The 18,476-nt window shown below is 42.0% G+C and overlaps 1 protein-coding gene across 8 annotated transcripts in view; it reads left to right on the plus strand.

The window, feature by feature from the left end:
* Nucleotides 1-10,910, plus strand: part of WIZ (WIZ zinc finger) — an 84,615-nt gene extending 73,705 nt beyond the window's left edge. For 5 of the 8 annotated variants that reach the window (XM_081937008.1, XM_081937009.1, XM_081937011.1 and 2 more), the window contains 7 exons: nucleotides 946-1,455; nucleotides 3,884-4,366; nucleotides 5,845-6,372; nucleotides 6,944-7,444; nucleotides 8,147-8,587; nucleotides 9,037-9,229; nucleotides 9,466-10,910. In XM_081937008.1, coding sequence (XP_081793134.1) covers nucleotides 946-1,455; nucleotides 3,884-4,366; nucleotides 5,845-6,372; nucleotides 6,944-7,444; nucleotides 8,147-8,587; nucleotides 9,037-9,229; nucleotides 9,466-9,625 — 2,816 coding nt within the window. In that variant the 3' untranslated portion in view covers nucleotides 9,626-10,910. The remainder of the gene's footprint in view (nucleotides 1-945; nucleotides 1,456-3,883; nucleotides 4,367-5,844; nucleotides 6,373-6,943; nucleotides 7,445-8,146; nucleotides 8,588-9,036; nucleotides 9,230-9,465) is intronic. The other 3 variants (XM_081937013.1, XM_081937014.1, XM_081937015.1) reach the window with 3 other exon arrangements.
* The last annotated feature ends 7,566 nt before the right edge of the window (nucleotides 10,911-18,476 follow it).

Consider the following 18,476-nt stretch of genomic DNA (forward strand, 5'->3'; position numbering starts at 1 on the left):
TAATATAACTTGAGGATTCTTGAAGTTTTTTTCATGATTGTATGAAGTTTTATTTTGCAGGAATCTTAAATATTGATTTGTATATTCATTCGTGTATTTCTGAAACATAGACACGATAGACAAGATTGAGACATAGGCAAGTCTTTTTTATTTTATTTAACATAGCTAATCAATAGCTATATTTCTTTAAAATATTTTGCTTTGCTCTTCAGTTGAAAACAATTCAAGAGTAACTTAAAATATAAATAAAAACAAGACATTTCCCTTCAAAAAGCTTATATATTAAAACACAAAAGGAACGGGGGGGGGAATAATTAGTTTTGAGCACCAATTCTTAAAATTATATCATATTGTTATGACGGGCAGTTTGAAAGGAAAAGTCCAGGAAAAGAAGAGACTGATAGATTTGATCCCTCAGTAGATTAGATGGAATACTATTGACACGTGAGGAAGAACCTATTTTCATCTCTCCCAACTGCAGCTTGATATAATTGAGTCCTATTTACTGCTGTTTGTCCAGCAGCAGATGAGAAACTACATTTGCAATATGTTATGAAAGTATAGTAAGAGTTACAGTGTTGTGTTAAGATGGTTAGGCAGAGTGGGGAATTGATCCTGTATGATTTCTAGGATTTAGTTATGGCAAGGCAGCTGAAACCAGTTTGTGTGCGAACATGTTTCAGAGTGATGGCTACACGATGGATGAGAAGTTAATCTTGATTTGATTTTTGCTGAAGAAATTTGCAACCACCACTTATCATTTAGCAAATTTATCTGTTGCAAAATAGACTTCAGAAATCATTTTCTTCAGCTAAGTCTGGCTGTTTTATGGAGAAGGGTCCCAAACAAGATAACATAAATACATTTCGGGTCTACTGAGTGGTAGCAAAGATAGTCTAGGGCTAAGCTTAACATTGTCTCAATAAGTCACTCTCCTCTTTCCAGCACCAAACCTCACGAAATGTGAGGTCTGTGGCACCTGCTTCGAGACCCGCAAGGGCCTGTCCAGCCATGCGCGTTCTCACTTACGGCAGCTTGGTGTGGCTGAGTCTGAGAGCAGTGGAGCTCCCATCGACTTACTTTATGAACTGATGAAACAGAAAGGAAAAATGGACAGCAGCCCCGTCTCTCCGAGTCTTAGCAAAAAATCTGCCTCTCCCAAAGAAAGGTCTGCAGGGTCCTCACGGCCCACACTGCTACTGCCTCTCGACAAAGCTTCGGAAAGGTCACAAGAGCCACCTGTAAACAAAGCAGTCAAATCCCCTCCAGGTTTCACCCCCAAGAATGTTTCCCAACCAGGATCTCCCATACTCAAGAAAATGGCATCTGCTCTGCCTGGTTCTCCTCCACAAAACAACCCTGAAGACAAAAGCCCCAAGCTACCGTTGGGCCCTCTGCAGAGTCCACCTAACACACAGTGGTCACAACTGGAGGAAGAAGGCCCTTTAAATCTAAGTGAGTCTGTTTGATCCTGATGCTGCTTGCAAATAGGAGAGCTGGCTTTGCAGGTTGCTACTGCAGGGAGCTCTTGACTTCCACATTATCTTGTAGTGTGAACCCCTGCAGGATGGCCCACTTAGGAGATGCATTTTACCACTTTGGCTTTACTTGGGTTACTCCGGTCACAGACATCGCAACTTGTGTACATTATAGTATTGTGACATGCACCCTATGTGCGAATAAGACAAATAGGATGCATTTGATCTGGTGCAAAAATTTCTGTTCTAAAAGAACTACTGAATTATGGTTTGATTAGATGGAGTGTTTTTCTTGGAGTATGTGGGTCTTGCTTTTTTTAAAAAATCCCTAAATATTTCATCTCAGCAAAAGAGGCAATTCTGTGTAATTTAGCAGTCTCTGTGTCCAGCTTATCCCTAGGAGGGTTGATCATACTTACACAATTCCAGGTTGTGCTGCAAAGCTTTTGTGTGTGGCTTTTTTAAAATTTGCGCCCAGAGATCATATGTATTTATGGTTGGAACTCAACAATATTTCTCCATTAAAGGGCCAGCAGCTATGAACACCATCTGCTTCCTTCTAAAATCTTGAGCAAAGTTACTTTACCTTTGAAAATAATGTATTACATTCTTAGACTACTGGGAAGAAATAATCATTAAAATACCTAATAATTATAGAATACAAGATAGTACTTTAGTGCTGCTGGTATTACTAGTTTTCTGACTGAAGAATTTTTTCTATTTATTTTACACAACAGCCCTCCCCGTATTATATGCACATTTTTCCTTTTTGCTGTCTTTGTTGGGATTTATTTTAAGATTTGTGGACTTGTGACTCATAATGGAACTTCTCTGATCTGAAACTAGTTTAGCATATAAATCTGGCTTCACTATTTAGGGCTAAGTCTGTTCAGCCTTTCGATGAAATCTGTAGAAACAGTATAAATCACCCACTATCCTTCTTTGATGTTATTTTGCACTGGACAGTTTTTAGTGTCTGTGCTATTGATGCAGCCTTTTTCAGCTCTTCACTAATTGTTACTGGTAGGTTCCAGTGAGTTTCATTTAGTTTTGCATATAGGCTGAGGTAAGTAGAATTATAAAGAAAGAGCAGTTGTCTGATGGGTTTGAGCAAGAATTCTAAGATAATTTTTTTTTCCTTGTAGGAAGTGGGTAAGGCTTCTGTTGTGGTTCTTTTCATTATTGTATCAGCAGTAAAATCCACAGCACTACTTTTATGTAAAATGTATTTCAACCTGGTATGTTCATCCCATCATTGAATGCCATACTAATTTCAGTGACTAAAAATTACATAATGTATCCAAGTACTGTTTGTTGCTTTTTATAATGAGTTTAGGACAGACACACTGTTCACAATGTAATAGTTTAACTGTAACATATGCACTACAATTCTTAAATATTGTGCAATTCTGCATCAGTTATAACACTTAAGAGGTTGCCAGGAAACTTTAATTGTCCAATCCTGCTCTGAGCTATTATTCATCTCTAAATGGATGTCTTGCCTAGGTACTTTATGTTCCAGAAACCTACGGTATGCTGTCTTTATTTTAGATGAGGAAATTTCAAATATTATTTTGTCTTACATACCCCATAGAAGATTTTTAAACTATAACTTGTCATTTTCTTTATGGCTTATATAGCCTTTCTGAACATTCATGTACATCTGTCAAAGGCATAAATGTAATTAATTAAAATAAGTTCTTAAAATATTAGTTCTGCAAAGTCCAACTAACAACTGTCAGTTTTACATTTTGTAATTCATAAAAGGCATAGCACTGAAAGAGGTATGTCAGTGTCATTCTCAATTCGTCTCATTTTGAAGTCAAAATAAAAGCTTATTAAATGCAAAAGTTTCTAGCAACTGGACAGATGGGAGAAATGAGTTCTTATGGGAAAATTCCAATCAGCTGAATGTCATTTAGCTGAGCTGACCATATTGGTAAAGAGCTTCAAGTCAGGAAATATTAGGCAAATACAAATAGTTCTCTCTGCTATCTGATTTTTCTGACATCAATTGATATTTGGAAATCTGACAATTATTCCATTCTCAAAAGTTACCCATACTTAAACATCGGTTGGTTTAAGCTGAGCTAGAACAAGCCTGTACATCAAAAAAGAGAATTTTGTTGGAAAAAGTGACCTGGGTCAGTGAAAGGAAATGTTAAATATCTCTTCTGCAAAATTGTCTGTTTTAACTATTAAATCTGCAGCTGTGCTATGGTGAATAACAAGCCTCTTCTTTGGAGTTGTATATCAATTACTCCTATAGATAAATATTTTTTTTAACTACCCTTTCTAAGAAACGAGTCCTTTAGGGAAAAGTCCTCTTCAGATTTTAAAAGGTGCTTGAGACACATTATTTCTGTAATCGTATCTCTTGTGATCAATGTTTTCTTTTTCCGCAGCTGTAGATAGTGACTCGGGCAGAGAAATTGACTGCCAATTATGTGGTGCCTGGTTTGAAACCAGAAAAGGGCTGTCAAGTCACGCTAGAGCCCACCTGAGACACCTGGGAGTGAGCAATCCAGATGCTAAAGGATCTCCTATTGATGTTTTAAATGATCTCATCAAAAATGAAGACTTCAAAGGCCGTCTTTCCTCTCTCATCCATAGCGAGAGAGACTCATTAGGGGAGATTGGGAGTTCTGATGGACACAGCCCAAAGAGCACAGCTACAGCAACACCTACCACAGGCATGAAACAAGCACACTCACCAAGGCCCTTGGGCAAACAGCCATCTATACTCTCACCTCACTCCCTTCCACCATCCAAGAAGCTGAAGCCACATGGGCACAGGCTGTCACTTGTGGCCAGTCTACAAAGGAAACAGGGTCTTTCTTCCAGTGCGTACTGGGCATCAGATGCTGAGATGGCTCCACTCAATCTCTGTAGGTTCTATCAACGCTGGCTATTGTCCCCTCCTCCTCTTCCTCCTCCCCCCTCTACCCCTGTTTATGTGACATGGAGCTGTGCACTTAGAAATGCAGACCTCTTGTCATTACCTGCCTTATGTCTTATTTAACCAATAATGGGGTGGAGAAACATACTCTTTGGCTTGCATTCTCCATTGCGCTTTCTCTTCAAAGCTTTTTCTGAGTGCTATATTAAAGCTTTCCCAGCTGTCCTTTGCATATATGCTGAAGTTATCCATTCCTTCTCTGGGCATTTGATCCGAATAGATAACTAATCCTTGACCCAGCGATATGCTTGGTTTCTATGCACTTAGAAATATCAAAAGACGAGTGTGGAATCCACATAGTTTGTTCCTTATGGAAAGGGAAGATTTTTATTTTCATTTTTGATGTTTAAATTTTTTCTCTTTTGCAGCCTGAGCCTTTTTGTGGCCCTGGATTGGTTTCTGACTTCTCCATTTTGTAGGGCTCTCATTGGCTGTATTCAGTCTCAACAGGATATTGACTACCAATATGTTTCTCTTTGACACATAAGAGATTAGCTTTTAGAGAACTAGGATGAAGGTTGTTTCTTTTGCCATTTATACCAGGACTTTAACTAATGCTTTAACCATCCCATATCAGAGATGAAGGAGAGTAACTTCAAGGTGATTAAGATCATAGCTGTTTTCCTCCCTTAATGTAAATAGATAAAACCAGTCAAAGGGTAGCTTCCTACTGGTGATTAACAATTGTTTGATAGCCACAAGCATTCCATATTTAATGGCATATGGCATATTTAATGGCACCTCTTTGCTTTGATTGTTCTGTATTAAAGACAACTGCATGGTGGCAAATAAAGGACACTTGGTTTCTCCCAAGCTTTCTGGGGGCGAGTTCTTTGATAGGGAGATTTATGTAGACATTGAATGATGGGATGGAAAATATAATCATTAATTTATACTTTGGGATTATCTGATCAAGTGTACAATAAGTCAGTGTGCTTAATCCAGACGGGTGGCTTTTGTATTTTAACAATGACTGTGATCACTGCCATGGAAATGCCTAAACTTCTTCTCTCAAAAGCTGAATGAAGTTGGATTAGAAGGAAACTGTACAACTGTGTTATGCTTTCACATTAGACATTATCTTGTATCAGCTGTATTCACCCTTTTTTTAATTGGACATTTTCTGCTGTTCTCAGTTCTTTGTCCATATTAACAGGGAGCCTTGCTTTAACCATATCTATCCTAGATTTCATGGTATTTTATTGGAATTATTGGTGTTTAATTTTTTGGGCCAAATTTACTGAAATGCCAGCTTTGCTTGTGAAAAAACCCTTGCACTATACATCTGCTTCATACTCCACATTGGACGGGAATTCATTGTTGGTGCCCACATCATCCTGCTTTTTCCTGCTCATTTTTTTCAGTCACATTAATTTATTGGTGGTTCTTTCTTTCTTTTATTCTCAGCTTCTGGTGCAGAACCTGTGCGGGACATCAGATGCGAATTCTGTGGGGAATATTTTGAGAATCGCAAAGGGCTCTCCAGCCATGCCAGATCCCATCTACGTCAAATGGGGGTGACTGAATGGTACGTGAACGGTTCTCCAATTGACACACTCCGGGAAATTCTGAAAAGGCGAGCTCAACCTCGGACCAGTACCTCGAGTTCCCCAGCACATAGTCAGAAGTCAATGACCCAGTCTGTTCTTGGAGGCTCTCTGGAACCGTGTAGCCCAGGAGAAAGCCACATGCCTGGAATCTCTAAGAAGGCACAGCAGACAGGGAGCCCTATGGGGCACTCGCCTACCTCTTCGCCTCCCCCAACTGCTAGAAAAATATTCTCCGGGCTTCCTTCTTCTTTGCATAAGAAATTGAAGCAAGACCAATTACGAATGGAAATCAAGCGGGAAATGATCTCTGGGGGACTTCATAATGAATCGCATCTGTCTGACAGAGCCTGGTCACCACGGGAGGAGATGTCTCCACTCAATCTCTGTAAGTGTTAGTCATGGGTATTGGATGCCTAGTTGTGTCATGCATGTCTGAGTGGAACCAAATGTCATAAGCTTTTTCATTTTTTTGTTTTTGTTTTATTAAACAGTGGGTTTTGGATAACGAGCCTGCATGCCATTTTGACAATTTTATCTGTGTATGCAAATGTATTTTATACTGTGGAAAAGGATCGTTTTGTTTTTGACAGTTTCTGGATAAAGCAAGAAGGTTTAAAACATTTAGTAATAGGCAAAATACAGGTCCAAACACCCAATCATTCTAGAGTAGCTATTCCCCAAACTGAGTGCCCTCCTGATGCCTATAAATACTAGAATTCTCCAATCAGCATATCACTTGCTGACAATTCTGATCCTCAGATCTAAAAGTTGGCAATATTGGAGGACAGCTATCCTACAAGTTGCAAATGGTTGAAGCATAAATATAGACAAGGTTAGATCTTCCCACCCTTATGTGATTTGAAAAATGCTGTAGAAATAAATAAGAGTGTTTTGAGAGGTTTGGTTTACTGCTATTTCCTCGTTTGTTAAACATTTTCTGTGTGTCTTTATCTAAGCTGCTCGTGCAGACCCTGTCCGGGAAATTCGTTGTGAATTTTGTGGCGAGTTTTTTGAGAACCGGAAGGGGCTGTCCAGCCATGCCAGGTCTCACTTACGTCAGATGGGAGTAACTGAATGGTCAGTTAATGGATCTCCCATTGATACACTACGTGAAATCATCAAGAAAAAGAACAAGCCGTGCTTGATAAAGAAGGAGCCAAACACAATGAGCATTGAGCTTCCCACAGCTATGGGAGACGATGATCCTAAATCACCTGGGAAAATTCTGCAGCCCATGACATTGTCTCCACTGGGCGGAAAGACTGTAAAACCAAATCTTGGTCGGGATATGTCCTTGTCACTACTCAAGTCACAGGAGGGATTCCTGGCACCACTCTCTGCTAAACGGCCACTCTCAGATGAACGACTGGGTGGCCATGAAATGAAGCATAAAACCTATATCCAAACTGAATTACCTTTCAAAGCCAAGCTCTTGCATGAAAAGCCCACTCATACATGTAAGTGCTATCGAGGTACAGGGAGGGGATTTGAGTGGGATTCAGATAAAATTTGGACGTCTGTGACAGGGCTTTTCTTTGTGAAATTGAATTTTGCTTTCTGACTTGGTGGAGTGAAAAAGATGGACTGATTAAATAGCAAACCAAGCAACAGATGCAAAAGTACCTCTGGGTATTTTATTTTGTTATATAACAACTTCAAGCCTGTAGTAGTAGTATACTTAGCTGTTTGTCTAAGCTCTTTAGTGCAAAGCATTATCTATTGGGCTAGTTTTAAGGTATATAATTGTGAGCATATCTTTCTTCCTTTCTGTATGTTTAATTCTCCCACCCTCTCACCATGGTTGATAAAGAAGTTTCATCATTTGCAGAAGTGAGTATTAAGCAAACAAATAAATAAAATGCTGTATTTCAACCATAGCTCCATGCCCTCAAAGTGGCCAAAAGTATTTGCAGCATAACTGTTTTCTTACAAATAGTGAGTTTACTTAGCTTGTAAGTAGGAAGTTAAGAGTCAGAGAAAGCAGTGCTATAGGGATTTCAAACAGAACTTTTCAAAAGCCTTAGTCCTGAGTGATATTTAGGAAGACACAGAAATCATGAAATGGAACAGGTAAGGATATCATTCAAATCCTGAACTGCTGATTAAGTCCTTTATTGAGGATTTTGCTCAGTCTAGCTCCCTGCCTTTTCTGCTTCCAGCCAGTGAAGCCTGCTGTGAACTCTGTGGCCTCTACTTTGAGAACCGCAAAGCACTAGCCAGCCATGCTCGGGCACATCTCAGACAGTTTGGAGTAACTGAATGGTGTGTGAACGGATCCCCAATTGAGACTTTAAGTGAGTGGATCAAGCATCGCCCCCAGAAAGCTGGAGCCTATCGCAGCTACATCCAAGGTGGCCGGCCCTTTGCAAAGAAGTTCCGCAATGCTGCTCACCTGCGTGATGGTGATCCCTCTGGGAAGAGAGTTGCTCTGAGCCTGCAGGCAGGCAGTCCTTCACTGATGAGCAGAAGCCTAAGTGGGGAGATGATGCCAAACGAGCACAGTAAAGCTGTGGATGGTTGTGGCAGCAGTGAGCGACCTGCAATCACATCTCCTTTGTCGCTTGTAAAGCTGGAAGAGCATCATCAGCATAACATCAACAGTGAGTCATTGCTCTTAGATTGCCAGCAGAAGATACACTGCAAAGCTTGCTGGAGAGAAAGGCCTTGGTAGAGGAGGCACTAGCTTCCTTGTGGGGTGGTGGGTATACCGGCAGAGATTTGAGTGCTCATAGTTTGTAAATGCCTCACTGCCTGTGCCTGATGGTTCAAATGGTTTGAGTAGTTCCAGCAAAAGACTCAAGTAAGGTTAATTAAGACACTGTTAGGTTAAAAGTTTGGATAATGTTGTATTCCGAAATGGGCAGAGTTGTTTAGAAAAATCTTACATGACTTTCAGACTCCCTTCATTTTCTTATCCCCCTTTCCAACACTGGTTTTCCTAAACACATTTAATATTTAAAAAGACATTTTTATTCAACCTCTTATCTCAGCTGCAATTGATTCACTATATTCCATCACACTTTCTGAACTGAACCTTTCTCTTCGTTAGAGTTTGAACGGAGGCAGGCTAAGCCCATTGAAGCTCCTCTACATAGGGAAAATGAATCCACTGACTTGCAGCAGAGGGCTGAAGAGGTCCGCCAACCAGCCCCCAGAGTAAGACCAGTGCCCTCTTTGGTTCCTAGGCCACCACAGACTTCCTTGGTGAAATTTGTGGGCAACATCTACACGCTAAAGTGCAGGTTTGTCTCATTCTTCTATTGTATTAATTCCTGAATTCACAATATTAATCATGGGAATATCTGTGGCTACACCATGCACCTGGGTGACCTCAGACATTTTTTTTCTTTTTTGAAACTTCTTTAGAAACAAAGACATAAATTGGGAATCTCAATTGGTTTTTTGTATGTATATATATATAAAGTTTCACTCTTTGGCATTCAGACCGACACCAAGAGACATTATGTTCTTTCTGCAGATTTTGTGAAGTGGAGTTCCAAGGACCCCTCTCCATCCAAGAGGAGTGGGTGCGGCATCTTCAGCGCCACATTTTGGAGACTAATTTCTCCAAGGCTGATCCGTTGAGAAGTGGGACTGATATGCCTGCAGCAGCACCACCTGTAGCTGAAGCCCAATAGCAAAGCTCTTAGGAAGCACCAGCATTCCAGGCTTTCTGCCTTACATTTCCAAATGTACAAGAATAATGTTGAACAAATAGGGGTGAACACAACGTTTGTTTTTCTGGGTTCTATAGTTTCGCTACAGAGTCTAGGTATTTGTAGACTTATTTTGGACTTTAAGAGGCTAAGAGAAGAATCCAGAGGTTGAGCACTAAATAAAACCATGTTGGGGTTTTTTGGGGGGAGATGTCCTTATTGACAGCAGTGGCATTCCACACTAGAGCTTCTTGTGTGTGTCCTGTCTGCACAGATGGAGGATGTTTTTAAAAAAAGCAAAAAAGAATTGTCCTTAACCTTCCAGTAAATGCAGGTTTTTCCAAAGACACCCTCTCCTTACAAAGAGAAAACATGCACTTGCTCTGTTGCAGTTCAGGCTGTAGAAGATGTTTTGGTGAGAGTTATGAATATGAGGTTCTAGTGAAAGTTGTGAACATGGGGGTCATTTTGAGTCCAAACATAAACTGGGAGGGTAGAAGCAGAGCTAATTTGCTGTGTGGGGAAAGCTATTGATTCTATATGTGACCTTAATATATGTTTGATTCCTTAGGTGACAAGTCTTTAGTTTCTGTGGACGTTGGATCCTGTTGTGCATGTTCACATCTTCTAATTGTGTGTAATGGGGTTCTCCGTCCCAGTACGTTATAGGGAAAATCAAGAACTCCTTGACCATATACGTTTGCCTCTTCCTTACTTCTTAATGTCAGTTGGTTATCTTTGTTTCCTGTGGAATTTTATATGTAGGTAATCCTACTCTGCAATACTATGGCAGTTTGATTTTGGTAGAGGGGTAAGATTCTCTTTTATCTTAAGCCTTGGGCTAATGATTGACCTCTGCCTGAAGATGACATGTCCTTCTGGCCAGTTTTGAATTAATAAGTTATATCCAGGAGCGACTGAAGAACTTGCAGCACAGCCTTCTGGACTTCTTGTTAGAGGGGCTTTATGTGTTGCTTCCTTTCTAACAGGCACTTGGTGCAGTTCCCGGATCAGCAACAGTAAGTCCTACTGGAATTTCTGCTTTCCTGTTTTCGATTACTGTTGCCATCTTCTTTCTCTTCATTGAACCTCAACTTTTTAAACTCTAGTTTTGTGTAGAAATAATGAGCGTTCGTTTTTATTTGGAACTCAAGCTGATCAAAGCTAGAAAAGAAATTACCTTTTAACTTTTTCAATAGGCATATTCTGGTTATTATTGTACCTAGGAATATGTATATTAGATTAAACTTCTGTTCTGGAAACAAAATGGAGAATCTGAATGTGTGTGCTTTTTGAGTCTTTGTAGAAATATATGAAAGATTATAAAAGAAAAAAGAAAAGAAACATGGAGTTTATGTAGAGGAAATTCCAAGAGTGAATATGGAAACAATTTCTTGAAAAAGTCCTAGATCTCACCACCTAGCATATATTGAAGCATTATGTGCTTTCTCATTCTGCCTTTCTCTTGATGAAAAAAACCAAGCTTTTGAAAAATGTTCACCATCCAAGATATTTTCACAACTAATGTGGCATAGGAGATTGTAAACTACATTTATTAGGGCAATCAAAAAGATAATTAAGGTATTGCATAAGTAAGGGACCAGTAGTGTCAGTAAGCTCATTTTTATCATGAGGGCATTTATTTTGAGATGTAAGTTTCCCCCCTTTGATAGTTAAAATATTACTTCAGTTGCTCCTTTGGAATCAAAAATCAGTTTCCATGTCAAGGATTAGGGTTACGGGGTTGGGGGTTTAAAGCCATCGCGGGGAGTGTAGTGTTGGAGCATCAGCGAGGCAGATCCCTGATCTCTCTCTTCCCGCCCTCCCCGTTTCAGATTCGGAACGTGGGTTTATAATCCTCCGCAGGCACTGATTATAAAGGGTGAGGCAGCTGATCTTTCCTCCGGTTCACTCAGAAGTAAGTCCCAACGAGCTCCTTCTGCACTTTTCGCTGGGGGAGCGGCGAGAAATGTGCATACTTTATGTGGGAGTAACTCCTTCTGAATGCAGGGGGGTGCCGAGAGACAGCGCTTTCCCCAAGACATGCGGGAGTCGCGGAGGCTGCACTCACAGCCACATGAGTTGGAAGAAACTGAGCCATTTCTGAAGCTTCCCCCCCTCCCCAAATAAAGTCCGCTTCCACCCCCATCCCCCCAGGGTTGATTCCTAGCTGTCCAGGAGCTGCATTCTCCCTACAACTGGCCCTCTGAAGTCTTCGAGGGCCTCGTTCCCAGGGAAGCGCGCCAACGGCGTTTGCAACCAATGTTCCCTCTAATTTTTTTTCAATGTGAGCAGAAAAGTATAGTGTTTGAGTGGCACATTTTCATGCCTGAGCACCTGAATTTTTTTCACAGATGTCACCTAAGACAACAACGAAATCAGTATTATTTGAAACTCAGTTATGTTTATTCAAGGTACCCGCTTAATTAAAAGTGTTATATAATATCAGTATCACTTAACAACGCTCCTGCTTAGCAACCAAAATGTTGGCTCAGAAACTCTGGCATTTGAAGCACGCAAGTCTTAAAGCTGTCAAGTTACAAGACCCTTGCACCCCTACCCCTTTAGAAAAAAACCCCAGGGGTCTTCAAACCTGACAGCTTTAAGACTTGGGGACTTCAACTCCCAGAATTCCTCCTCCAGTCATGTTGGCTGAGAAACTCTGGCATTGAAGTGTGCAAGTCTTAAAGCTGTCAAGTTACAAGATCCTTGCACCCCTAACCCTTTAGGGGAAAAAAATGCAGGGGTCTTCAAACCTGACAGCTTTAAGACTTGTGGACTTCAACTTCCAGAATTCCTCCTCCAGTCACGTTGCAGCGACGTCATCTGCATGGATCTGCTCCATCTTTGGTTTCATCATGGGCAGGGCTGCCGCTGAAGATGCCGACGAGCCCCCGCCGCCACCAGAATAACTGCTGCCATCTCCTCCTCCTCCTCCTCCAACAGCACCATCACATTTGCTGCCCAGCGCTGTGGCTGAGGTGAAGCCGGCAAAGCTCCCGCTGTCGCCCCCACCTGTAGCAGCGGCGCCTCCCCCTCCACTCGGAGCACCTGAGCTGAGCCCCGTGTTACCCCTCCCCTCTCCTCCTCCACCGTGCTTTTGAGGAGCCATGAGGCCTTTTTTCCCTCTGCTCCCCCCCGCCGCCTTCCTACTGGCTCCCGCAGCCTCATGGCTCTTCAAAATCACGGCGGAGGAGGAGGGACGGGTGACAGGGGGCTCAGCTCAGGTGCTCTGAGCGGAGGGGGAGGCGCTGCTGCCACACGCGGGGATGCCAGCTGGAGCTTTGGCAGCTTCACCTCAGCCGCAGCGCTGGGTGGCAAATCCGGCAGTGCTGTTAGAGTAGGAGGAGGTGGCAGCAGTTATTCCGGTGGCGGCGGGGGTTTGGGGTTTCACAACTACCCTCAGTCGCCCCGTGCTCATCAAACAAGTCCGGCGGCCAGTTCTAGCTGCCTGCAAAGGACCTCCCCAGCTTCCGGAGCCTGTGGCAGTAGAAATCACTGTGTGGCAGTTGAAAATTGCTGCACGGTGTTTTCTTGCCATGTGCGCGGCCGCACAGCCACGCACCTTAGAGGGAACATTGTTTGCAACCTGGGGTGGGGCGTGGGCTTGCAGCACCAGCTGCCACTGCTGCCTGGGTCCCCAGGCATTGGTGATTTTGGGGGAGGAGGATGCTGGAGTAGGTACAAATTCCTCCCAGCGCTTTTTGCCTGGCGAAAGAGTTTAGATTAGATTTAGATTTATTAGATTTGTTAGCCGCTCCCTCTCCACGAAGGGACTCGGGGCGGCGTACAATAAATAAAAAAGCACATATTATACAATTAAACATTACACGGAGGAGGTATAAAAATCACACAATCATTACAATACATAGAAATAGTAATAATAAGATTAAGAATTAAAATACCCCAATATAAAATTACAAGTTTAAAAGATTGCCAGGAGGATTAAAATGGAACTATGGTTGAGCCAGGCCAGCTAGTTGAAAAAGGTGCGTCTTGAGTTTTGAACGGAAGGAGCGGAGGTCGGTGGTAATCCTAATGTCGAGGGGGAGGTCATTCCAGAGGGCTGGGCCCATCACAGAGAAGTTTGTGATTTGGGCTCCCGTCCTGGGGCGTGGAACTGGCATGCGCCTCTATATAAAAGCTTCCTCGACAGGGGCAGCCTCGGAGCTGGCTGCACTCCTGCGGTTGGCCCCGAGTTCAGTTTGGAGCTCATCAAGGAGACCCGACCAGTGGAGACGAGGCCCAGCACGACGCAAGCAGATTCCATCAAATGTACATCACACTGTGACATTAAAAATCACTGCACGGCAGTTGGAAACTGCTGCGTGGCGTTTTCTTGTCATGTGCGTGGCCGCGCAGCTGCGCAGCTTAGAGGGAACATTGGTTATAACCAGAAAAATGGTAAACAAATCAATATACAAGCCCTCTATAATATACATGCAATATCATAAAGGTAGTCCTCAAGATATAACTGATCACTTAAATTCAAGATACAACTGGGCATTCAAAGTTATGACAGACTCCAAAAACTACTTATAACCGTGTTTTGAATTTATGGTCACTGCAATGCCCTCAAAGTCATTTGCCCTTATGATTGACCACGGAAATATTGCAACACATACACACCACCTTTCTCCCAACATCCTACCCCACTGTGTACCCACATATCTTGGCGCTGCTCCCCTCCCTCCCTTCCTTCCCTCATTGCACACTTACCTTTTGAAGATCTGTGAACCTCATGTCCATCCCTGGACCACATGGCTGCCACCTAGAAGTGGTCACTATTTTCAGTGCGGCAACAATTCCTTGCAGAAATGGCAGCTGCTTCTGAAGCTTTCTGCCCCAATCATCTGGCGGTTGGGAGACTGCAGGCCTGTCCTCGTTCTTGCTAGGTTTTGAAGAAGCCAGCTCCTTGAATGCAAACGTGGCAGCTCCAGAACAAGCTTCCCCAAATCCTTTCCTTTCTGACTGCTAGCTGATTGGGGCAGAGGTCTAGTTGGATTCCTTCTTTTGGAATGGGAATCGGATAGGAGGAAACAGACAAAATTATATTTTTTGTAATATTGAAAAATGCTATTCAAGCTTTTCAAAAGAAAAATACAAATTGCAAGAATTGACTTAACTGTCCATTGTTTCTGAAATTCAGTAAGAATCTGAGAATCTGAGAGAATTTTACCATGATCCTATACAGATTGTGTGCTCATATCTTAAATGTAAAATCAGTTTCATTGACTTGCTGCAGCAGTTACTTCTATAATGCATTTGTGGGTCATAAAATATGTTTCTTGTTTTATTTCATATTAATTTTGATAGCCACACAGAGGCAAAGATGGACTGATTTGGTTAAGCTGAGCTTTGCACTTCATTAAAACCAGAAATCTCTTCACATGTACTGATAGAACAAAGATCTTTATTAAAGGAACAAATATACCTTACCACAAAGATAATCAAAAATCACAAAGCTCATTGTGAATAGAGTTCTTTCACTCAGAGAAAAATGTCATAATACATTTGATGATATGGGGTTACTATACCCAACTGTAGTCATTCAGATACTACTGCATGTATTTCTGTAAAATTTGGCTAATGGTATATTAATATACTATAAAGAATTTAAGCATAATTAAAGAAACAATTATTTGAAGGGGTCAGGCTAATCAGCAGAATAAAAAATTAATTCAAATAGTACATTCAAATTAATGGCTCAAAAGATGGGAAGAATATGTATAAAAAACAGTACAAGATGATTGAGATGCAGTTCAATCCATAAAGAGATTTGTTTCATCTTAAACATTTGCCTCAGGAATATTTAAAACAGGATGAGGCTGCTTTTTTAGAAGATTGGATACACAATATACATAGGTATAGATACAAATATTAGCATGCATGACTAGTATTGGTGAGCAGAAAACACCACCATGAGACAGTTATCAGAATAGAGCAGGCAGTTGTACTTCCATATTTGGGATAGAAACCTCTGGATGACCATTAGACAGTGCAAACTATCTTCTGCCATTTTGTGGTCTTTTGGATTTTTGAGGTCAGATTTACAGCCTCAGATACTTGTGTTTCCAGGTGTAATTCAAGGTACTGGTTGTCATCTATAAAACCGTACATGTCTCAGTACCACCGTTCTCTGGTATTCACCATGATATGTTTTGGATTCTTTCTGTTAGACAATGCCATCTGGATTCCACAGAAATGGCCTAGAATGCCCTGGACTCTGGAAAACATTCCTGTCTGCTCAGCCCTATTCTTCCTGCTTGGTTTTAGAAAGGCAGTGAAAAATTGGAGTTTTCAAATAGGCCATGAGCTGATATGTGATCACACCGAATGATGTATAATGATATTTTTTAAAATGTAAATCACCTTGGGGCTTCCAATTTAATGACTTAATAACTTGAATAAATAGGTAACTTTTGCATACATTTAATTATAATCTGGAATCAAGAGTATGGAAAAAAACCTTTAACACAGTAATGAAAACAAATCTACTTTTAAAAAGTGAGGCTTGCTTTACAGAAGTACACTACAGCATGGATTAATTTACTCATCAATCCACAACAGTTGAATTCACAGATGATGCTTTACTAAACAAATGACATTTAAGTCCCATTGTTGGACTTAGGTTAGGTTTTTCAAGTATGCATTACTCTTAGTATGTCATTTTTTGCTACACATTTTTACATTTATATTTATTAAAAAATCCCATTTTAAAATTACTATTAGGGATAAGTGATTGCCTTTAGTAATAAAAGAAATGGCACCTAAAAGTCAAACGACCAGGTCTGTACACTGCTTCATGTCTGGACTAGCTAGAAGCCATGATCCTTAAGTGGTTAAACACTAATTTTTAATGGCTTGAGTCTGACATTCAAGGAGAATGGTAGCGCCTCCTGAGGAACAAAACAGTCAATAGAAAACCCATAAACGGGTCTTTAGATATTTGAACAAGGACTACAGCAGCCAAAGCTCTTGGGATCTAATTGCACCACAAGCAACAGGGTCCAGTTATTTAGTGCTTACCCTGCCCTGGCTCCTGGTTGTCTGCCTCCTCCGAAGATGTGGTAGTGAAGTAACAATTTTTGTGTGTTTGATGGGTGCTACACTGCAATCCTGGGACAGGTAATATAATTGGATAAAAACTATCTGAGCCCAGCCATGGCCCACCAGATGCTCCCACCTGCACACAGTTCCACAGGTTTTGTTTGGGTGTCATTCTGTAGCAGTACTGTAGTCTTATATTGAAAACATAGGGCCTCAATAGGAAGCAATGCCAGAGACTTAAAAAGCACCCAATATTTGAAGGCTGTCAGCTCATATTTCAGAGCCCCTGCTTTACAGTATGAATCAGATTTAGCAAGATAGTTAGCTGGACTCTTTCAAGGGGTGTTTCATTATTAGAGGACGATGCTGCATTGCAGTAGAGTGGACTGTATTGCAGAGTCCCATCTAATGAAAAAGGCAGTAGCCGTTATCTCACTGCCAAGAGCTATTTTCTCTTGTCAGGCAGCCATGATTTTATATATTCACTGTAGCTAGCAGGCTAAAATTTGCAGACCAAATGTGCAAACTCTTTGGCTCCAAAGTACTATTTGCAGATCTGTGCTGTAGCACAAGAAATAAAACAAACCTGAAACTGAACCTAGAAGGCAATGACTAATCAGTTCTATAACTGCCAAGAAAACAATAATGTGTGGGTTATGTCCACAAGGTCACCAGGAATTGACTCAAAAGTTTTAATTGTCAATCTCAACTTGCATATGATCCGGGATAAATTTTATGTGACGATGCCTCAAATCATGTCTTCAAACTTCGCAACTTTAGGACTTGTGGACTTCAACTCCCAGAATTCTCCAGCCAGCATGTGCTGGCTGGACAATTCTGGGAGTTGAAGTCCATAAGTCTTAAAGTTGCCAAGTTTGGGGAACTCTGCCTCAAATGGTTTCAATTTAATCCAATATAAGAAAGAACTAGGATTCCCGAGGTACCTTGAGTGGAAACTTCTTCCCTTACCAAACAGCCTATTTATTGCTGTTTTGCACTGATGAGGTGCCATCAATTTCGACTCCTAACGACCGACGTCCTCCCTGAGTTTATTACGCCGGTGTTCTGCTGGAGGGGGCGGCTCAAACGACTTCCACAAGTAGCCAATCAAGATGGGCCCGGCCTACACAAAGCACGTCGCTGGATGCTCTAACAGTATCGCAATCCCCGCCGGCTGTCATCGCGGACCTCCTCCGCTCGGTCTGCAATACACTTAATGGCTGCTCCCCGCCCCCCTCGTCATCTGAATCCACACTTGCATCGGTTAGAAGCGACTCGGGGGGGGGGGGGGACTGACGTCCCAGCATTTCAAAGAGTCCTCCAGGAGCCAAAGGAAGGAAGGGAACTCGCCGCACACAAAAGGACACCGCATCCCCTTACGGTGCGTACTCGTGTTGTGGGCGGCACAACAGGTTACATTCCGATGGGCAGCTCCCGATAGAAGGCGCGCTCATCCCAGCCAACGCAAGGATTCAGGGTGCCTCCCATTGAAAGACCATTCATTGCCCGCCTGCAGTCTAGAGAACAGCGGCCGCCCGACCGTTTATTCGCCCGTTAGAGTTTCGTTAGACCCAACAACCTCGGTCAGGACATCATTTGCTTGACGGGATAAAACTGACATCCCTCTTTACCTACCGCTCACCAGTAGATCTGACGGACGTTTCCCTTATCGAGTGAGCTGGGGGGCCTTGGACCCTCACGGCCCAATAGAACCGGAAAGGGGCGGGACGGAGGGTTACAGTCACCAATGGAAGGCTGAAGCTGGGGAAAGGGACCAGGGCGA

The sequence above is a fragment of the Natrix helvetica genome (assembly GCF_964273705.1).
Source record: "Natrix helvetica genome assembly, chromosome: 1".
Taxonomy (NCBI): Eukaryota; Metazoa; Chordata; class Lepidosauria; order Squamata; family Natricidae; genus Natrix; species Natrix helvetica.